The 23,533-nt window shown below is 37.3% G+C and overlaps 1 protein-coding gene and 1 pseudogene across 2 annotated transcripts in view; one reads left to right on the top strand and one right to left on the bottom strand.

The window, feature by feature from the left end:
* Positions 1-23,213, bottom strand: part of LOC104599480 (uncharacterized) — a 36,831-nt gene extending 13,618 nt beyond the window's left edge. Inside the window, exons 1-10 of one of the 2 annotated variants that reach the window (XM_010262036.3) lie at positions 22,795-23,213; positions 11,805-11,966; positions 4,079-4,144; positions 3,789-3,932; positions 3,543-3,656; positions 3,137-3,238; positions 2,851-3,036; positions 2,657-2,746; positions 2,454-2,588; positions 525-647 (exon numbers count right to left, since the gene is read on the bottom strand). In XM_010262036.3, the coding sequence (XP_010260338.1) occupies positions 525-647; positions 2,454-2,588; positions 2,657-2,746; positions 2,851-3,036; positions 3,137-3,238; positions 3,543-3,656; positions 3,789-3,932; positions 4,079-4,144; positions 11,805-11,966; positions 22,795-23,064 (1,392 nt within the window). In that variant the 5' untranslated portion in view covers positions 23,065-23,213. The remainder of the gene's footprint in view (positions 1-524; positions 648-2,453; positions 2,589-2,656; positions 2,747-2,850; positions 3,037-3,136; positions 3,239-3,542; positions 3,657-3,788; positions 3,933-4,078; positions 4,145-11,804; positions 11,967-22,794) is intronic. The other variant, XM_088886985.1, reaches the window with a different exon arrangement.
* Positions 9,260-10,491, top strand: LOC104599596 (flotillin-like protein 4 pseudogene; annotated as a pseudogene).
* Positions 23,214-23,533: the final 320 nt, after the last annotated feature.

Raw genomic sequence — 23,533 nt, forward strand, 5'->3', positions numbered from 1 at the left:
ATTGTACTTCGTATACTCCTCAAATTTCAATAAAAAATTTCATGCTTTAAGTAAATCATCTCTTATTTCTTTAGATTTTCCAAATATCTCAGAAAATTTAGTGAAAATATCCCCAAAATTTCCCTATTTCGGCATGGCAATACATCCATTGATATTAAAATTATGAATCATGATCCTAACTGAAAATTACAGTGATAGGACATGGATCTTTTTGGTCCCCTACTAGAATATACCAGATTTAAATGCTAAAAGTGTGGTGAATCAGGTGCTTGTAGCCCAAACAATTCTTGACTTTAGGCAAGAAGGTGATACAATGTTTTCAGAATGCAGACTATAATAAGAGAAAGAATGACTACCACACATAATATGACCTTAATGGGACAACAAAACTATATGCAGAATTGAAGATAGTGACTACCATCCTAAAATTCGTAACTTACAAAATAGAAATCCAAATTATCAATGACATATTAGAGAGTTCTTTAGCAAAAAAAAATGTAAGAATGATTAATGAAATAACCTACCTTCAGAACATCATCAATTTTTGCACCAGGAACAAGACATGCTGCTCTTAACTTCTTTTCCATGCCTTGTATAGCATCTGAACATCTTAGGTCTGCCTCCATAAAAGCATTCCTCTTGTAGTCCTGCATCAATTACCAGTCCAGATAAATAACACCACAGGCTCAACATATTCTAAGAACCACACACACGAGTAAAAGTGGATATTTAACTTAAGGAAAATAAACCAGGGTAAGAAATTTGTATCATATATTTCCAGAGAAGCTAAAACATTTGGTTTACCATTACCCCTACTTGTAGCTTTTGAGTGAATAAAAAAAAAGAAAATTGGCTAACCATCTATAGTTTGCATGAGACATGATTCCCTCAAAGGGAACGATACCACTAGTGGATATTGATAAACAAAAGAACATAAACAGAAAATGCAACTTCTATATTTTTATGGTGCTTGTGGAAAACAAACATAAACAAGATGATAAAAAACAATCATAAGAAGAGGAATATAATCCAGAAAGCTATATTCTACGATTCATAATTCAAACATTTATAAATCACAGTAGAACATGAAACACACTCCTCAGCCCTCTCTAGTCCCTCCCATCTCTCCCTCTAACTTTTTCTTATTAGCTCAGACCACAGAGTCATCTCCACCCATCACATCATTCCCCTCTGTGAGCTCTGGAAAGCCCGCGGCTGGTTCCAACAAAGGAGTCATCACCCAATTATTTCAAGAGGAAATGGATCCCCTATAAGCTTTGAAAATTGATCTTGTTTGTCTCTCCTTTTTTTTATTTAGTGACTCCATTGCTCCACTCATACAGCAATGCACCAAGAGACCAATGGATTCAATTGGATTGGGAAAGGGAAGGTATTTGGCACCCCTCTCTCCAAGCTGCAAATGGCAGCCCGATATTAGCTTTGTCTAGGATCAAGAACTTCATGAATTTAAATCCAAAAATGATGAAATTCCAAAATCTTGTGAAAAAATTCCTTCTAATATCTCTTAATCTCAGATTTCCAACAGGATCAATCAGGATGCCACAGATCTTCTTCAATACACAATAATGGAAGAAAGTTCCAAGAAATATGTAAATCCATGTAAGATACTGTTGCCTCCCATTATTGTGCAAACAGCTCAAATATGTCTTGAGTGGGCTTTTGGCTTCTTTTTTTTTGTATCAAAGCCCCACTTCTGCTATATCCTTTCTTGTTTCTTCTCTGCTTATAAATATAATAGTTACCTTTTCCCAAAAATAGTTGTCAAACCAAACCCAGTCTAAAAACTGGGAACAATTTTCTTTGTTAACTCGGACTACCTTTTTCGATCTGTAATGATATCAAAGAATTTATTAAAATCAGCAGTAAAGAAAGCAAACAAGATATAAATAAACAAAGTATAAACCCAAGATTGTCTATAACCTTAGTTTCTTGGTTTTATTTGATGCTTTCAAATAAGATGATAATCCGAAAGGATATATTTATGTTTCTTTATCAAGTCATAAAATATCATTTGTATTTCCATTTTCCACATATTTCACAATGTCTCTGCTATATCTATAACTTTTACATTAACATTTCTGACATGTTTACTGTGTTTGGATGACTGGAATTTCAAACGACACCTACATTTTAAACCTTGTATATGAAAAACTAGAACCCATATGTAAAACAGTTGTATGATTAGGTTTCATGTATGGAACTTAAATTTATTATTGGTTAAGCTTTGGAGACTCCAGTATATAATACCACCAAGTGCTGAACAGTAAAGGTGACTAGATTGTACAAAATACAAAACAATTCAAACTCCATCAGTAAAGTTTCTATAAACCTCATTAGTATGAATTGTCTGTAGGAAAGAATATAGATAGCCGCACTTAAAAATTATACAGTTATCTATGTCACCATCCTAGGAAAAAAAATATAATCATTACCTCAAATGCCTTTTTGAAGAAGTTCTGAAGAAGCTTTTCATACTTCTGTCTTGCTGTACCAGCCCCCACAGCACTAGCATTAAATGCAGAAACCGCTTTTTGAACTGCCACCTCATGTGCTTCTCTTAGAGCAACCTACAATAACAAAAATAGAAAATTAGAAAATAGAAAAAATAACCAAGTTGTTCACATGTTGCACTAACCTCTTCAGGAGGCTTTGAGCAGTCAAAAGCAGACATGTAAACTTCAGTTGCAGAATCGTAAGCCCTTCGACATTCTGCTTCTTCAACACTCTGCAAAGAAGAGTGGTTCAAACACCTTGTTCATAATTAGGTTTCCTCATAATGACATGCTCACACTACTTAAATAAATGCACTCAATCTTCCTCATCATTCACCTGCCATGAGGAAGATATTGTAGGCACTGCACCGTTATTAAGAGCATCCAGAAAAGATTGAGTGATGCCAGCAAGAATGGGACCTGTCATTACTGTAGCACCCACTTGCTTGGGCCTGGTTCTCTCGAACACAAACCTGGTCAATGCATCCAAGCCAGATCTAAATTCTGGTCGTAATTTGTCCAACTGTATAAAATGAAACAATACCTTAGTTTACCTATGAGGTACCATTCCAATCTCATTTACAAAGGACAAGAACATACATACAAGGAGTAAGGTAACTCACAGAGATCTGGTCAAGTCGTTGGAGATCATTTTCATTGTTCAAAGGTCGAACAAGGGTGAAACATTCACGTTCTGGAAAAAGAGCACGAATGGACTCCCGGATCTATTGAACATTACTTTATAGAATCAGAAATTCCATTTGAACATAAACAACAAAAAGAATTGAAGAAAAAAACGACATACTTAAATTCTAAAAGCACACTTTTTACCATATAACATGCAAATCTGAGAATTTAATGGATATCCAAGAAGCCCAATATAAGGCTCTTTCTCTTAGGTGGAACAGTAACAAAAATAAAAATAAGTAGTGGACTACATGCATTTGGAATGTTGGGAAGAATGTACCATTGCTTATAAAAGCTCATGCAAATTTTCAACATAGGAAATAAGATCAGAGATCATGGTACCTCATTCTTGGCAGCTACATCTTTTCTGCCCCCTTGCATTGGCCTCAAGGCTAGTTCTAGATAATCACGTGGTGTTATTTTCCTATTATCCTCTACTAAATCCAAATAAAAATCCTGACAAGTTACAAATTAAATATTATCAGGCAATGCTCTGAGCATATAGTTATTTATTTAACCAAAAGTTAATTTGCAGTATTGAGCATGTCATGTCTCATCAAAATATTTCCAAGGCATAATGAAAATCACCCTCAGAAGCCAAACAAAAATCGGTGAAAACTGCCCAAGCTCAGAAGCTGTACTCCTTCCTCCAGAAGCTCTAACACGAATATGTTTAGTCATTTCAGTAACAAGAGAAAGACGATCAAGGGCAGCTTCATCAATACCACCCATCTGAAGTAAGGAAAATAAATTAGACAGATAACCAAATAATCAAGTAAATATCAGAAAACTCCGAAACTCCTTGTGAGGCTAAAAAAATGCATCAAACATAAAGGATTAACTTTCAAAAACACTCCATTTGCACAATAAGCTACAACCTGATTGTAGATAAACATGCTAGATAAAAGAACAGCCAAGGAGAATATCTGAGTGCTGTATGTTCCCTGTTGAAGAATGGAGAACACAGGAAAAAAAATTAGATAACATAATTACAAGAGTGTAATAACAAAAATAAAATGATCAATGTATTGCAAATTTAATAACAGATTGGTATTATGATTTTTAATGGACACAATTCTGCTGTTACAATGACATAGTTGAATAAATTCATGCAAGAAAGGAATCCAATCAAGAGTAAGTTGCATGATGACCGGACACTACAGCAGTTATTTGAGCAATAAGTAAGTTATTGACACTCAGATCTTAGTTTTTATATTTTTCTCAAGAAGGCTAAAATTGATTTCAATTCATCTCATAATCAGTTGCAGGATATGATTTCTAAAATGAAGAACAAAGAAGAAATTGAAAACCAACAAGAACAAAAAATAGAGTTGTTTCAACTACATTACAGAAACAATTACCGTTGCAGAAGAATAACTAAAGTTGAATGACAATCAAAGTAGCATCAAACTTTCTAATGGAATAATAAACTCAACTTTTTCTACAAAAGAAAGAACTTCAGATTACTGATAAAAAAAGAACTCCAGATCCTAGAAAGAAGAAACAAAAGAACATGTAACAAAAAGGTCATCAGTGGAGTCTTCATTAACCTTGCAAAGTATGCACATGAGGTAACAATAGCAATTAGGACTTCAACGTAGAAGCAGATCAAGAGTTTATTTTAAATGTTAACGTGGAAAACCTCTCAACAGAAAGCCCGAATCTTTGGTCAATTGAACCCAAGTCTTTGCAAGAAATTGAGTACGGTACAGGAAAACAATAAAGTGTAACTGTAGAGTCTCACCACCAAAGTTTTCCAGCTCCTCCCCCACCCCCACCCAAAAATTAAACAAAAAAAAAAAGAATTTATTTCTACTAGCACATTTATATCTGATAAATTAGGCAAAACCAAAATATGGATTTCCAAGGGCATACCAATGTAGCCCTCTTAGCAAGTCATGCATCATAAATCCTAACCATTAGAGATGGAGCCATAAATGCTTCAGATGACAGAATGCCAGTCTCACATTCAAAGAAGAACCTTAGTAGCAGCATAACAAAAGAAAAGTGTTCGCATATTTGAGTCTACTCAAATACAGTCCCCCTTTCATTTCACCAAACACTGATTCATCACAGTTCAGGAGTATGTGGCCCCACCGATGTTACATAAGTGGACGAAGTGTTAGTGTCAAACATACATCAGATCCAACAGTCCATGGTTCTTGATGGACACTTCAATATAACATTTCCCTTTATCTACTTGCTTATTTGACATAAATGAATGACTAATACATACGGTGAATGCCATTCTTTCTAGAAACCATTTTTTGACAAAATTAACAGAAATTGAAAGTTTGAAACCACTATCAAGTAACAAAGATAAGGTTCTTGGGCTTTTTTATAATATATAATGCTAGAATTTGAACTATGGACTATTTTAGTATAGGCATCTCCCTGCAAGTCCTTGCTTTTCCTTCTTGCCATCTAGCTGCATCAGACTCCCAGACACACGTTGAGTCCTGAATCCCATATCTGTGTCCATGCATCACAGAGCCCCACCATGGAGGGTTTGGAGACTGATTGTTGAAACCTTAAAAGAGAGTTCAATTGAATGACTATACATCTTATGTCTTGTCCTAAAAATACAAGCCATGAACAATTGAATTATCAAGTAAAATTGGTTAACCCAACTAAATTTTAACCTTAATGAGTTACTGCAGTTTATTAGGCAGTAGGAACTTTAACTAACCAGACAAAAGTTGCACCTAAGTAATCACTTGGAAAATTCAAGGCAGCAGGAGATGAGGAGAATGCACATATCTCAAGGTTGAACCAATTGCAATTCAAGGATTAAAACTAGCCTCTTCGTTGAGATTAATAGGGTTGATGCTGGAATTAGAACTGTCAAGTGGTGATCGGATGGCTTTGTTTTTTTTATAAGTAAAAGATCATTAAAATTCATTGAAATCAATAATGAAAAGCACTATTACAAGCATCCCAAAGGGAGGCATGAGAAGCAGCCTTGCTATTAAATCAGAGCTAGCACAGTAATTACAATTGCATCCAATACAACTGATCCCTAACTACCCCTTGCTTAGCTAATGAATCAGCCAAAGCATTAGCCTCCTCTACGCCATAATCTAGCTACTCTCTCCATCACAGTATGGATGACGTGGTGATTGGGTGGCTTTCTCAAGTACAAATGCACCCATATTCAAAATATGGAAACCAATATTGGAGAGAGTTAACAGGAAGTTAGCTTCATGAAAAACTACATTATTTATTTTAGGGAAGGGGGGAGGGGAATTAAGGCCCCATTTGGTTCCCGGGAATAGGGGTCTGGAATCGGAATCGGGCCATTCCGATTCCAACTGTTTGGTTGGGTGGAATCAGAACCCCATTCCCATTCCTGCTGGAATGGCATTCCCCTATTTGAGGGAATGGCCATTCCCTACCCCTCCCTTGGGAATGAAATCTCATTCCTGCTTATTCCAATTTTCATTCCCATTCCTGTCTGAACCAAACAGACTATGTGAATAGACCATTCCGATTCCAATTCCAACTACGAACCAAACAGACCCTAACATTAATTAGAAATGTGTTAACTAGCCTTCCAACTTACTATCTGTCTCTATTCACTATCTCTGTGAGGGTGACAGAGAAGATAGAAAAATTTATGAGGGATTTTCGCTGGTTGGGGTGGAAAGACTCAAAGAAAAATCATCTTGTTGTTTGGGATCAAATTTGCAAACCCATGGATCAAGGAGGTTTGGACCTAAGAAGAGTGAAAAGTTTCAACATAGTTCTCTTGGGAAGTTGGTTTTGGCAGTTCTTCACCAAACCAAATGATTTGTGGAGGAGGTGATAGCAGAGAAATATGGGTTTCATGCAAATGGGTGGGGTGCAGAAGACTCCCAGTTATCCTACAGTTGTGGTGTGTGGAGGGATATAAACGAGGCCTTCCTAAATTTTACCAAAGGAATTAGGTACCAATTGGAATATGGCAGAAGAACAAGGTTCTGGAAAGACCTATGGTGTGAAAATAGGGTGCTGAGTGATTGTTTTCCAGAGCCATATAGAATAGCCACTAACTGAGAAGCCCTAGTAGCAGATTCATATTCAGTTGCAGGAACATCGCCAGCTTGGACTCCTTCAAAAGGAATTTCAATGACTGGGAGATGCAGCAACCAGCAAGTAGCAAATTTGATAGATCTACTCCAAAGCAAATTAACAGGGAAGAACAGGACTCATGAAGATGGAAGTGGACTAAATCAGGCTGTGAGTGGTATGGTAAGGCTAAGTGTGGTGGTCTCCTTGAAGGACGAAGAAAGGCTGGAAGCAAGGGTAGGCTCAAGGGTTTCTATTGATAGAGTTCTATGTTCATTATGATTCATGCCTCCTTTTATAGGGAGAGACCTCGAGGTCCTAAAAGGAAGGAGCCAAAAGAGTTTGATTCCCATTTGGAAAGGGAATCTTTAATTCGGTGTCAGTCATCAGGGGGACACTGCTAGGGGTTCACCATGTGTCTTATGAAATCTCTCCAGAACGAAGTTTCCTTTCGTCTAAGGATTCTCATAATACACGTGTGCTACTTCCTTTTGCAGGTCTCCCGGGCTGACATGGTGCAGATGATGTCAAGACTAGTCTGACGTGTCCAACTTAATCCTACTGTAAACGTTTTTGGCTAACTGTTATTCTTTCGTTCATCACCAACCTGCGATGGCTTTGAGGCTTTGAGCTCATTGCAAATCTGTGACGGCTTTGAGCTCATCACAAGTTCATGTCGAGTTGTGAACTCATCGCGGGTGTCTCTGTAGTATTGGTTTAGTACCTTCATTTCCATTGCAGTCATGGTAAACATGTACCTACACAGGCATGTTTTCAGTTAAGTCATTTGGTTTGATTGGTGAACCAGATCAGTATTTTACTACCAAGGCCATTTGGGATACAACATTTCCTTCAAAGGTCAAATTTTTTTTTTTTTGATGAATAAAGGTCAAATTTTTTGTCACATGGGAGAAGTGTTTGACCAAGGAGATGCTTGTAAGGAAGGGAGTAGGCTTACCTGATCTCTATGCACTATGTGCAATATGGAGACTGAACCTCCAAATCATCTATTTCTCTTTTATAAGTATACTCCAACAGAATTTGGCTCCATTTCTGTTAAAGTAATTCCATTGTACTGGTGTTGTCCAGCTTCAGTGAAGAGTCTCCTGGCAGGTTGGCAGGTCCAAGGTATGTCTTAAGAGAGGAAGAAAATGCTGGGCAATAGTGCCTCTAGCAGTTTTGCGGGCAATTTGGCAGGAGTGGAATGGTAGGATTTTTTAGCACAAGGCACACTATGTGGAGGTAGTAATTAATATTTTGTAGAACTGATCAAAAGCTGGATATCTAATCTAAAATATTTTAGAGGAGAAGAGGACTTTTCTTCATATTTTTTTGAGAATAGACTTTTTTGGGAGTCCATAGGATTTGTATAATGTACAGAAACTCTGTACAAAGGACCATGTATACTTTTTGATATTAATACAATACAAATGACAGTTTACCTTTTTCAAAAAAAAAAAAAAAAAACGAAGAAAAAAAACATATCATTTAGCCTGAACTGCTAGTTCAAATGAGTCCATATGACAGCAAACAGAATGGTAGAGAGTTCTAAAAAGGCAAGGAGTATCAAGGACAGTCTGATTTGAGAGCACCCAGTGCTTTAAAACTTAAGTAATAAGAAAAGCACAGAGACCTAGGGGTGAGCATTCGGTTTATTTGGTTAAAAACCAAACCAAATAAACCGAAATTTTAAAAACCAAAATAAAAAATGAAAACCAAACCGAAACCGAATTACAAGAAAACCAAAATAACCGAAATCAAAATTTTCGATTTGGTTTTCAGTTATTTTGGTCAAAACTGAATTTCATTATAACATATTATTATAGATTATATAATATATTAACATATAAATATATAGTATAGGGTAAAATACAAAAACCTCCCCTATAGTTTCACTTTAGCAAAAACCTCTCCGCTATTTAAAAAAAAAATTGACAAAAACCTCCCTTCCGTCAATGATCATGACGGAAAACGTTAAACCGATGATCAAATATTTCCGAATACCTATTTTACCATTTTGCATGTTTATATTAAAATACGCTTGTCGACATATTGTCGTCTTTCCCTTCCCATCGACCTCTTTACCGTCTTCTTGTAACAAAATCCCATGCCATGCACGGCTCCCTACTGGTTATAAATATACAAATTTCGCCCCCTTTTACATTCGATCACTCTCTCTCTCTTCTTTTTCTTCTTCTTCTGTGTCTCTTACAATACTCACCCACAGCCATGTATAAAGTGGCAAGCCCGTCAAAGTACTTAGTGATCACCAACGTCGGGACGAGACATCAAGCTCGCCAAGAAGGCATGGGTCCTTTAGGGCAATCTTGCATTGTCTTCGACATCTCTCCGATAAACTACACGTTCGAAGTACAGGCTATGAGCGCAAAAAAGCTCCCCTTCGTTCTCCCGACGGTGTCCACTATCGGCCCCCAAGCCGACGATGAAGCCGGCCTCCTCAAATATGCCAAGCTCATCACCCCACATGACAAGCTCTCTAGCCGCATTAAGGAGCTTGTTCAAGGGATCATCGAGGGTGAGACTCGAGTTCTGGCAGTGTCGATGACCATGGAGGACACCTTCAGAGGAACCAAGGAGTTCAAGCAAAAAGTTTTCGAGAAAGTTCAAGTGGAACTCAACCAGTTCAGCCTTCTGATCTACAACGCCAACGTTAAGCAGCTGGTCGACGTGCCTGGTCATGAGTACTTCTCGTACCTTGGCCAAAAGACCCAGATGGAGGCTGCCAACCAAGCTAAGATCGATGTGGTTGAGGCCAAGATGAAAGGTGAGATCGGAGCAAAGCTTCATGAAGGGCAAACACTGCAGAATGCAGCAAAGATCGACGCGGAAACAAGGATCATATCAACCCAAAGGCAAGGAGAAGGGAAGAAGGAAGAGATTAAGGTGAAGACAGATGTGAGGATATATGAGAATCAGAAGGAGGCCGATGTTGCAGAGGTGGTGGCCATCCGAGAGGCTGAATTGCAGAGAGAAGTTGAGAGGATGAACGCATTGACCCACACAGAGAAGCTCAGGGCCGAGCTACTAAGTAAGGCCAATGTGGAGTATGAAACCCGAGTATGGAACATTGCCGATCGATCTAGTCATGCTCTTTCTGTTTTTTTTTTCTAAATAAGTCCAACTGTTCTTGATGAAATTTCTACGATTTCTGAGGAATTAACCTCCAAAGTACATATTTGTTTGTAACGCAAGGTTCAAGAAGCAAATTGGGAGCTTTATAAGAAACAGAGGGCAGTAGAAGCAATACAGTATGAGGAGAAAGAGGCTGAGGCACAGAAAGCAATTGCAGAGGCATCTTTTTACGCTCGCCAACAAGTTGCAAACGCAGAACTGTACGCAAAGAAGAAAGAGGCCGAGGGAACAATGGTGCTTGCACAGGTGCAGGGTGTTTATCTGCAAACTCTGCTGGAAGCATTGGGAGGCAATTACAGTGCACTGAGAGACTATATGATGATCAATGGCGGAATAATCCAACAGCTTGCTAAGATGGAAATCGTCAAGGCGTATTTGGAAAGAGAGAGATTTGGAAAGATTTAGAAAGGGTAAAATAGGTATTTGGAAATATTTTATCATTGGTTTAACGTTTTCCGTCATGATCATTGACGAAAGGGAGATTTTTGTCAAATTTCATAAAAATGGTGGGGAGGTTTTTGCTAAAGTGAAATTATAGGGGGTTTTTATGATTGTCAAAAAGTTCAGGGGAGGTTTTTGTATTTTACCCTATAGTATATTATATATTACATGTTATATAATGAAATTTGGTTAATTTGGTTCGGTTAACCGAATCTCTAATTCTGAAAACCGAAACCAAAACTTTCAAAAACTGAATTAACTGAACCAAATTAACCAAAAACCGAAAAAACTGAAACTGAAATTTTCGGTTCTGTTTTTCGGTTTCGGTTTCGGTTTTTCGGTTTTAAGGAATCTCTAATTCCTTGTAGTGACTGAGGTACAAGGAGAAAGGTAAGTTGTGCATCCAGACAACGTAAGGCACAAATTTTTGAAAAATTCAAAAACTGAAAATATTAATAGAAAAAATGCCAAAACGTGAATTTTAAAAGAAATTAAATATTTTAAAAAGCTTATCAGCTCAAATCAGAATATATAAACTAAGATTCAAACAAATTCAAAGTGAAAGTGAAAGCAAACAGATGTAAATTGTACTTTAGTGCTTCAATAGTTCAACCACTCAACAATTTAAGCATGTGAAACTCCCAACATTTTTGTCTACCTCTTAGTTGCATTATTTCAAGTAACTAGTATGATGTTAGACATCTTGCATTCCTAATCCTATGTGGCTGCTTTCGTGATTTTGGTGATTTAGTCGCAGTTCATTCTATTTTAGGGTCGTAGATCAATGATCAATTGTATCACTTTTGCTTCTTTAGTGGAAATTTTGCTGCCCAAGATCCTATCTGCAATAACTAGGGCTTCAAGTATTCACATCCTCTTGTTGTAACCGTTTTTTATTTTAAGTAATTAATAAAGTTTTTATGTGTTGCTGATAAAAAGCAAACAAATAGAGTCAGAACTAACCGTTTGATCATAAGCATCAATTCCTTCACTGTCCAGAAGTAGGAGATTGTATTCGGTTCCATCGAGTGCAGTTCTCTTTAAAGGTGTGCTCCACATCCAAAGTCCTTTAGTGCATGGCCGATGGGTTGATGCAACTTGAAATCCAGTACTCCTGCCGAGAAGCTATACATATTTACACAGGAAACTCACTCAAGTCACATGAATATTCTATTTCTGAGATATAACAAAATCTTACAACACAGTAATAATTAAATACTCCAACAAAAAAGACAAACAATTTATCAGGTTGCTATAGTTCTTTCATATAGTCTATGACAAGCCATGCATAATTAATAAAACATAAAAAGATTAATGGCATTCACTCTATTTGCCGATCAAAGAAATAAGAACAACAATGCATACAAAGATACATGTGTGTGAATGTATATATGCAGAGAGAATGACAGGGCATGAAGAAAAGTCTAGGAATAAAGACAAGTAAATAATTGATTGCCTTGCCAATTGATATGGTCCCCTCATATTCCGATCAATATCTGCTTCAGATGGAGCCAACCAATAAACTTCTGTACTAATCACTTGAATTACTCAAACAATTGCATATGTGAGCCACTTTGAGGGGCTCAATCCTCCTAATAATAGAAAAGATGAACTGAGAATAGGGAAGGGGGTAAGAAAGAGAGGGAGAAGAGAATTAGAGGGAATCTCGATATTTTTCCTTAGTTCTTTTGTATCAGGATCTAGCTACTTATAGCCTCATTACAATCAAAGTGTCACACCAATTGCATGCCTTGGTTCTTGCATGGGTTTAGTTCAAGTGGTGTGGCTTCCTCATGTATACATACTTAATAAGAGGTCTTCTTATTCATCAAAAAAATAAGAGGTCTTCTTGCCTAGGTACACGTTGAAGCAACCTGAGAATGAGCTGGCTGTGTATAGGCCACACCTGGACTTGTGTTTTAGGATCTATCAATCCCTCCCTCCTTAGGAACAACCTTCTCTTCAAGGCTGATGTGATGACACTGTTGCTGCAGCTTAGTAAAATCTTCCCAGGTGGCATTATCAGGCAGCAGGTTCTTCCATGAGACCTGAGCTTGTTTGATGATTTTTCTTCCAACCTTGATTCATCATAATTCCAAGACTAGTCAGGACCCGTACGACACGCGGGCTTTATTGATCAGCAAAATTGAAGATGGAGCTCTATGACATTTCCAATTAAATGGTGTCCATCTAAATTCAATTCAAGTATTATTTTTTAGGGTTATGTCTAGTTTACCTGATCATAATCTAAGTTACGCTTTAGTGAGAGTTGCCAATTTCCTATTCTCTAGATAAAATTTGTATTCTTTTTTTTTGTATCTTAATGCTAATTTTTATTAATTTTTTTGAAAAATATTTGTTTATTAATTTTTATTGGTTTACTATTATTTTTGTATTATTTTTAGGTAAGTTTATAAAAACAATCCTCTTATAACAATTCTATAAACCATCTTTGTGTTTTGACCTAACAAAGACTTTCCCAGTAGCTTTGAGAAAAAAAAAGTGCAAATACCTCATTTCCCTTGTCTCTTCAGTAACAAAGACACTAAAGTTACCAAAATACCCTTATCGTTGTTAGTGCATTATCATAGATAACTTAAAGTTTCAACTTTACCCTCCACTAACTTATTTTGCTAGACGACTTTCAAAGAACAATTCTCCTTACTCTTCTTGGGCAAATGTAAAAAGGCTGAAGTGAAGTAAAATTAATGTATTACATCAACATTTTTTTTATTTGGAATGCCGAATGCTGACTAAAGGAAGGTATTTGCACCTTTTTTCAAAACAATAAAGGTTTTTGTTAGGTCAAAAAACTAGGGAGTTTCATAGGATTGTTAGAAAACCCAAGGTCCTTATTTTTAAATGGAATTTAAAATGATTTTAAAATGATTAAACTATGTTTAAAACTAATATTTATTATTAATTTTTGAAATTAGTAAAAATTGAATTTATTTAAGTATATTAAGTTTTTATTAAATTTAAATTCCTTATGAAATTTAATTAACTATATAAATTTTTATTTTTTAGTGGAATTTAAGTTTGTTTTAAATTAATAAAAGTTAATTATAAAACCAATAATTGTTAGATAATTTTGTATTATTTTATATTAATTCTAAATTGATATTCACTTTTAATTTATCTTATTCCTTTTATTAATTAAATTATTTTTATTATATTAATAAAATATTTTAATCAATAACAATAATTAATAATTATTTTTATTTTATTTAAGTAACTTACTAAATTATTTTTATTATGGTTAATTAATTTTTATTATTTTCAAATGGATTATAATTTTAAATGGAAGTAGGTTATTTAGTACAATAATATATCATTGAATATCTCAATTTCAATATAATTAATTTTACTAATAATTATAGTTTAGTGCAAATATATTTAATATATATTATAGTTAAATTGAAATTGATATATATAGCTAAAGTTAATGAATTTTATGCAATTTAATGGAGTAACGGAGATGAGAGAGAATTAGTGGCATGAGTTATTGAAAGAGAGAGTTAATGGCATAATTAATGAGAGATTATTAAAAGGTCAATGGGAAAGAAGAGAGAGAGAGAGAGAGAATGATGTTTTAATGAGGAGTGTTAAAAGTCTTAAAAGTAATTGGTCACTTGAGTTATTTTGTTCAATTTTAAAATTAGAAATTTCAAAAAAAAAAGATAGGTGCCTTTGAGAAGAAACCAGAAAAAAAAAAAAAAAAAAAGATAAGTGGCTTTGAGAATAAACCATAGAGCAGGAAAGTGCCAGCTTGGCACATTGCATTTTAATATATAGATATAGATGTTTTGGGGTTCTACAAGGAATTCCCCCTCATCTGAAAACTGGGGTAATAGAGCTGTAACTTTAGCAGGGCTTGCTACACATGGTTTCAGCATGGAGACATGAAACACCGGTTGTAAGAGACAAAGAAGATTTGCCATATGGTTGTAGCTTCAAGCATATTATGATCTCCTACAGCAAACTCCAGCTCCCTGTGCTTCTTGTCATAAAATAACTCTTCATTCATTGTTGTGCTCTCTGCAGGTGCAGCTTGAGACACTTGAGGATGTCATCTCAGGAATACAATTGTGCATCAACCTCGGGCCACAGATGAAGACCCTTTTCCATAAGGTAAAAGTGCAGGTGGCTCTTTGCCATTTAATACTGTAAATGGAGATATGCCAATAGAGATGTGATAGGATGTGTTGTACCAATATTCCACCCACGGTAGCCATTGTGTCCACTGTTTGGGCCTTTCCCCAATAAAACATTTTAAATGTGTCCAAGTAGAATACTTTTGCTGCTGACAAGCCATGCAATGATTAACATAATCCTGTACCATCTTCTTCATTCCCTTCCAAAAGTAATGAGATGCTAGGCGCTGCACATTTGCAAGTGTCTAGCACCCCTGAATGCCCACTAGAAGCTGAATCATGGAACAGATTCAAGAGTTCTTGGTGATTTGAAGATCTGTTGGAAATAACCAGTCTGCCTTTGTAGAACAAAGTAGAATCATATACTGCATACCCAGGTACTTGTGGCAGGTCCTGTAACTATTGATTTTGAATTTGGGCCAGCTCTAGGTCTAGATGTGCTTCACTCTTTAGCTGGTCTAGTAGTGGGAATTATGACATATATAAGCCCATCAATTGGAGTTCCTCAGCTATAGAGAGAGCATCGGCCATGGCATTGGAAGGCCTGGCCCTGTATTCGATCTGGAAATCATACCAAAGCAACTTGGAGGTCCATTTTTTCTGTTCAAGGATGATTATGTGCTGGTCAACGAGATGTTTTATGCTTCAGTGACAGTCCCCACAGTGAACCTTCTTCGACCTAGGAGATGTGCTCGCCATTTCTAAACAGCTAAGGTAATAGCCATTACCTCCTTCTAGTAGGTTAAATTGAGTTGGGCTTGTGGACTCAAGGCTTTGCTGAAATAGACCAGCAGTTGTCCTCGTTGCATGAGGATGGCTCCAAGGCCCTTACCAAAAGCATCAGTTACTACAGTGAACTCTTGGGAGAAGTTTGGAAGTATTAGAGCTGGTGGTGTTGTCATAGCCTGTTTGAGTGCATTGAAGGCCATTTCAGCCATGTCACTCCATTAGGAGGTGTTCTTCTAGAGTAATTGGGGGTGAGGAGTGCTGCCAAAACAACATATCCCTTAATGAACCGGTGATAATAACTATTTAGGCCAAGGAACCCCTAAGGCCTTTGAGTGAAGTAGGCTGGCCCCATTTGACCATGAAACCTACCTTCTTCAGCTTGGTCTGCAGTTCTGCACCTTGCCCCCAACAATGATATGCCCCAAGTAATGAATGTGCATCTAGTCAAAGGAACACTTAGTTGGCTTGGCGCAGAGCTGGTTTTTCTTTTCATCAGCAATTGGCGTAGAGTTGGTGTTGTCATAAAGCATTCAATGTGATGCCCAAATGTTCCATGTGATAGGGCCAACTTGGGTTGTAGACAAGTATGTTCTCAAAGAAGACCAAAACAAACCAACATGAGTAAGGCTTGAAAACATTGTTAATGAGGCAATGGAATGTTGCAAAGTGTTGGTTAATCCAAAAATCATGGTGGTCATTGAAGGTTCTAAAGGCAATCTTGTAAATGGCGTCCAGACTTCAGGTGCACACAAATCTGATGATACCCTAACCTGAAATCCAGCCTGGAAAGGAAGTTGGCTTGGCCCAACTCATCAATAAGTGGAATAGGAAACTGGTCATTTATGGAAATGTTGTTTAAAGCCCGATAATCAACAAAAAATCTCCATGACCCGTCTTTCTTTTTGACCAATAGAACTAGGGACAATACATTCTACTACTAGGTTGTATGTGCCCCTTTTCAAGTAAATACTGAACCATCTTCTCAATCTCTACCCATTGGTAGTGAGGGTAGTGGTAAGGCAGCACATAGTGGGCAAGACCCCAAGGCCCAAGCTGCACTGGAATTCTATGGTCCTAAATTAGTTCAAGTGGCAAAGTAGTGGGTTCCTTGAACACATCATTGTAATCTCGCAACAAGAGTTGAAATTGGGCTGCTTCCTCCAGTGAGATTGTGGTGTACTCTGTACTCATTTGGTATTATTTGCCCTAAATAGTAAAATTCATTGTCAACTTCAAGGTTTTAAGTATTGATACACCCGATATGCATGAATAGGCATATAGGGTGTTTCGATACTTCAGAACTTTTATTTTTAGTTTTTTTTCCAAAATTGTTTCAGGGGGTCAGTTTTAAGCATGCCTAGTGCCTACCCCATGAAAGTGGCCAAATTCCAAAATACCCCTTATTTAGGGCTTCAGAGGATACGATACGCCCGGATACAGGGCGTATTGCATCAAAATTTTGAACATCGGTCAACTAGGCCCAATCACATGTAACCGGGCCTAGTTGATGAAGCCATTGGACCCCAACCAATATCAGCTCCTTAGAAGTCCAAAGGGTGAAGGTCCACTTGAAAGAGGTCTCCCTAAATCTTCAACCCAACTGCTTTGCAAAGCCCATCACACGTGATTTGATTGTTGTCTACAGCATGGACTAGGAAAGAATTCATGGGCTACACCAAGTCACTACTAGGCCCAAGCTCTTGGCTAGCTAGGGGTAAAAAAATCAACTAAACTCCTACTAACAATTAGTATCAACACCTTTCAACCCATTATGAGGCCCATGAAGCCTCATGGTTTGTGAGGAGTTTGATCCTGTTAGAGCTTGCGATGAGGTTTCATAATACTCGGCATTAGGACCTTCTCCTTCTATCGGTTGAGCCAAAACACATTCACTGGTCAAATCCTCTTCGGTAATTCGATTAAGTCATCAACCTGAAGTAAAGTCATTTCTCCTAGAAGGCTTGAATTTCAGTCCATGATAGCTTTTTGAATGGTAAGGCATGAGTGGTATTGATAGTGGCCTTCCCTATGAAGAGTTCAGGTTTCATTGGTGAAGTCTTGAGGATTGGACCCATGGGCTTAGTGATCTTTTTGGGGCAATTTAAATCACTCCTCATGAAGCTTTGCTAGCCCAACTATTGCTAAAATGGTGGTATGCCGCATTCCTTCACCTCAAGTCTGAAGTCCTCCCATAAGCAAACAATAAAACAGCTGGACCTCCTAAGGCCAACCATGAACCCTAGTAGCCAACCATTCAAATACAATGTGCAGTCCCCAACCAATCCAGTCATGTCAACCAAGGGTGAGTTTTGCAATACCAGTGGTACCACATGATGGATTCACCACCTAAATGAATTAAAGCAATTCGAACCCTCGTGAAGCAGGTTTTCATGATATTTGAAATATCTCTCAGCTTTATAGATCCAAGGGACCAGATCCTCACCCGAGTACATAGGGAAGTAAAGCTTAGTGATCCAACCTGGAAAATTGTCATTCCACCATGCCCTTCCATTACTAGAACCCTCATTGTCACTATCCTTAACCGAAGAGCTCAACATCCTTCCAAACTAAGTCACCATCATTGATAGTCTCTTTGATATCCTTTAGGTCGTCAATAACCTTATGGAGGTCAACTTCAATTCTATCAACTCTTTTTTCCATTGGAACAGATCTGGTAATGGTCATCATAGGTGAGGCTCCAATACCAATTGATAACATCCAGTATTAACTGAATTACTCAAACAATTACATATGTAAGCCACTTTAAGGGGCTCAATCCTCTGGAAATAGAAAAGATGAGTTGAAAAGAGGGAAAGAGGGAAAGAAAGAGAGGGAGAAGAGAATTAAAGGGAATCTCGATACCCTTCTTTAGTTCGTCCAGATCTGGATTTGGCTACTGATAGCCTCATTACAACCAAAGAATCACACCAATTGCAGGCTTTGGTTCTTGTATGGGTTAGTTTGAGTGGCGTGACTTCCTCATGTACATATACTTAATAAGAGGTCTTCTTGCCTAGGTCGGTGTTAAAGACTGGGACAAGGATTAAATGATGATGATGATCTGTATCATATGGAGCGCCTACTCAAAAGAGATTTTTGACCAAAGATAACCTTAATGTGGTTTAAAATGTCCAATATTTCCTAATATTTCAATAGTGTACTTCCATTTTCATGGGTAGGGATCATTATTAAGTGTAATGGGTGTATTGGTAAAAAATTAGGCTTACAAGCTTGACAATGAAGGTTTGAGTTCCATGGGTACAGTTATAAAATATTACTAGTGTAGGTAAGGTGGCAGCTAGGTTAGGGAAGTGGTCTCTTTGAAAGACAGAGAAAGACCGGAGGTCAAGGGGATTGAATCTAAAGCTAGGGCGTCAAGCCGGGATGATAGAGTTGGGAGTCAATGATAAGGATACTTGATAGCTGAAAATTTCATTATGAGGAGGATCTCTATTTATGGGGGAGATCCCAATATCCTAAAAGGAATGAGCTAAAGGTGCTCATTTCCTATTAGGAAAGGGAATATTGGGTTTGTTGTCAATCATTAAGGGCACTACTGGGGTTTCACCACGTGTCCCTATGGGGATCTTTTCGAGGATCGGCTTTCCTTTCACTCGGAGATCCTCGTAACTCACATGTGCTACTACCTCTTGTGTGCCTTACTTAACTGACATGGCGCTAGTGATGTCACCGTCTGGCAGACGACATCTTATTAGACTTACGTGGTGCCTTGTCACGTTCTTCCCTTCAACATTACGCGCGCAAGTGGCATCTGGACACGGTTCTTAGTGGATCGTGGTGCCGCAGCGATTGAGGGTTTATCGCATGGCCGAGTGTGTGTGAACCTCATCGCAAGTTCAACCCAGGTTTGCTTTGGCTCGAGCTAAGAATGGGCTCATCGAGAGCATGCGATGAACCGCGGGTTTATCAGGGTCCTGTGATGCGGACCGTGGGTTCATCGCAGTGGGAAGGTTGGCTGCAGACTGATTGCAAGCGTCCATATGGTATCAATGTGGTGTTTACTGTGCTCTGAAGGACTGAGTGAGCACTATATACCTACAACTAGAGGTCAACACATCCCCCATTAAAAACTACTAGCATAGTTTTCAAGGCGCCAAGGTGAGGCTAGGTGATAGGGGAGCGCCTTGTCACCTAGGGCCTGTTTGTTTGCTCTGAAGTCTGACATCTGAAAGTGTAATAATTACATTAAGAGGTATATTGGTATTAGTGAACTTTTCTTTCCTCTAAACTCTAAATGCAGAGAATGTTGCTCTGAATTCTGAATTCTAAAAACTATCAAATATCCATTTTGACCCCATATATGAAAGTTTTTGTTTGTCTTTTTAGGGGTATCATTGAAAAACAAAAAAGTTGTATGATTGCACTTTAAGAGATAAGAGATAAGAGGAAACGAACAACCAATTTTCTCTTAAAGTTAAAAGGTTCCTCTTAAGAAATAAGAATTAAGAGGAAACGAATAGGTCCCTAGTCGCCTAGGCAGGCGCCTAGGAGATGGATTATTTTAAGTAAAAAACATACATCCTAGGGTAGTTCCCTAGGTTCCATAACCATATTTCCTTAATAATTATCCATAATTTTCATAAGAAAAATATAAACTTCATGCTAAAGTATAGAAGATCAACATATTCATAAGAAAAAGAAGAAAGAAAATAAAATTCAAAAAATATGGGATCTGAACCCCTATTTTGTTATAGGAAAAGAAGAAAATACAGCATTTAGCAATGTTTGTGTTGATTAAACCTTAACAAATAAGAAAATAATAAAAGGAAATTAGTATGTAAACGCACAAAATGAATATTTTAGTTTAATAATGTCTATTTTATAATTATAATCTCAAAAAATTATGAATATAAAAGTATTTTATAACACAATGTACAAAACTACTTGGCAATTAGCGAGGTGAACCTCCAAGGGCACCTTGTTGGTTGTCACCTTGACAAATATGATTACCAACAATGATATGTGGTGTATAACTATATACAAGATGGTATCATTACAAATATGAGGAACAATGGTATTATCGCCAATGTAATGGAGATAATGGCTACTTTGAGCCAGCTCAAAATTTTATTTGGAGGTAGTGTTAAATCTTAGTTTTGTTTGTGTGATAGATTAATTGGTTAAACCAATGTTCAGAGAACCGAACCAGGCATAGAACCGGAGAAGGGAGAGGTTCATGGTTCGGAGGTTTGACTGGGGTCGAACCGTAATGACATGGCATATACATATATATACTACGAGACATATAAATACTATATATAATACATTTTGCAACTCTTAATGTTATAATGTACTTGAATATCGTGGATGGATGGTAAACTTCTTAATTTTTAAAGCAAATGACTATGGTTCAAACCTTTTAACTTACATTTTCTTTAAAATATGTGCATAATTATGTAATATATACAATAAATAGTCATTACTTAGCATAAGTAAAGAGGTGGATAAGTGGTAATTAAGTAATTTGTGAAAATAAGAGGTCTTGGGTTCAAATCTTATTAACAACATTTTAAAAATTCACTTATGTATGGATCCGGGCGGTTTCATGAAATCGGGACCGGTTCACCGGTTTTCAGGTTAAAACGGCCGCTCAGCCGGTTTTCAGGAGGTTTTGAGCAAGTCTGGTTATTGGGGTGTGACCGAACCGGCCAGAGCCCCGGGTTACGGTTCAACCAGTTTGACCGGCCGGTCTGGTCTGATTTTCTAAACACTGGGTTAAACCTATTAGAATCATTTGTACTTTATGTCAGTTTAAATTTTGATTGAACTTGGTCCATTATGTAGTTTTAACTCCTAAAGTCAACAGGACAAGTTCATAGCATATTATTTTGTCCATTAAACTTAGTTTCTTGGTTCTATTTGATGGTTCGGAACAGGAGAATAATCTAAAAGGGTGTACATGTGCTTATTTTATCATTTCATAAAATACAGTTGTACATTTTTGCATATTTTATAAGTTCTGCTATGTTTATAATTGTTACAGTATTTCCATATGACATTTCCAACATATTAAACATATTTCCTATACTTTTTTTGATAAATGAAGATCATATTATTAAACACTTAAAAGACTACATAACAAAAGGTCCAACCAAACAGGAGAGGAGTTCCACAAACAAAAACTATCAGTGAATTTGGCCTTCTGAGCCACAAGATGAGAAACGTATTTCCTATACTTGTATGACCAACATTTCCACTGATACTGACATTTTAAACCTTGAACGAATCTTACATCTGAGGAGAAAAATCAAAAAAAGTGAAGGTGTGTTGTGTGCCACAGAACCAGAAAAATACAGCATCTCCTAATACATTGCAACTTCTCAAACAGTAATGTCATTTTGTTGAACTCTCCGATCAGCAGCGAGTCATTCCAGGTAATCTGGTAAGTTCATTCTTGGCTTACAATGGACTTTAGCAAGAAACGTGGTATTTTGTGGAACCTAACTCCCTTTGCCATATAATGGTGTATACTGTATATGGAAATAGAGGGACACGTGGTACAACTTGTCATGTACCCTCCAGGAAGTGCATATTATTTAGAAGTCCCAAAAGCAATGTCAGCCTCGAAACCCAGCGTTTCTCCATGAGTGCGTGTGTCTTTATGTGTGAGAGAAAGATTGTTCTGTTGTTGAGGGAATAATCACATTCACATGGAACTCACAAGTTTACAACGTCAAGGCGGATATACCCAACGATGTTTCACAATAATACTAAAACAACCCATAAAACACGAACCAAATGCTAATTCTATCGAAATTATGAAAAAGAGGAAAGAAAACGTAAAGGCATTTATGCTTTATGCCAATCCTAGACAGCTAATGTTCACAAAAACACAAACGAGCAACAAAGGAATTTGACGTTTTAGTTTCTTACATTGTTCTTTTATTGCGTGAAGAAGGGATTCAAAGATGGGTCTGTGACACCAAAACTCAAACACTCCTTGACCATAATTTATTATTTTCCAGTTGAATTTCTAAACGACAATAAAGACAGACTACAAAGCCCTAGAACAGTAAGCATAAAGACAGGGTTAAGTTCGAAAGACCAACCTGATTCAAAATGAAGCTCTTGCCCTGACGAGCTCGACCGCAAACCGAGACAACCCCAATAGGTCCATTGACGAGCTGGAGCACGGCCACGGCCTCAGGGTCCATCCTGAACTTGCCCTTCTCATCGCAATAGACAAGTCGAAGCGGCCTAGCGGGGCCCGTAGCGACTACAGTCGACGAGGAAGTGGAACGAGGGACGGATTGAGGAGAAGTGTCGATTTTGTCTGTAGAGGCAGACGAGCTGCCTCTACCCCATAACTTCTGCATCATCTTCTCCCTAACGATTTACTGGCTTCTTTGTTTTCAAGTTTTCTCTTTTCTAAATTCTGATAGAGTGAGGAATAGAAGGAGAGATCTTGAAGGTAGTGATATTTTAAAATGGCGGAGGGAAGCTCAGGAGCCTATGGGTTTCTTTTATTGAAGAGCCCTACTGCTTAGTGCTTACAGTTAATGTTAAGTTCTTTTTCGTATTTACAATTACAAAATTGTCTCTCTTGGGATCTTGAATCGGCTTTAATTATTGGTCTTTAATTAGAAAGGTGAGGGTGTTTTAGTCAGTAAAAGAAGAAGACAGCTGGTTATAAACCTGGTCACGAGCACGACACGTGATACAAAGAATGTCAATGTAGTGAGACTCGGACCGGACGTTCAAACCGTTTGGACCACAACCAATTCCCAAAGTTGGTTATATACTTATTATTATTGAAATTTTTTAATTTAATTTATTATATTTATTGTA

The sequence above is a fragment of the Nelumbo nucifera genome, chromosome 1 (genome assembly GCF_055504915.1).
Source record: "Nelumbo nucifera cultivar China Antique chromosome 1, China Antique-T2T, whole genome shotgun sequence".
NCBI lineage: Eukaryota > Viridiplantae > Streptophyta > Magnoliopsida > Proteales > Nelumbonaceae > Nelumbo > Nelumbo nucifera.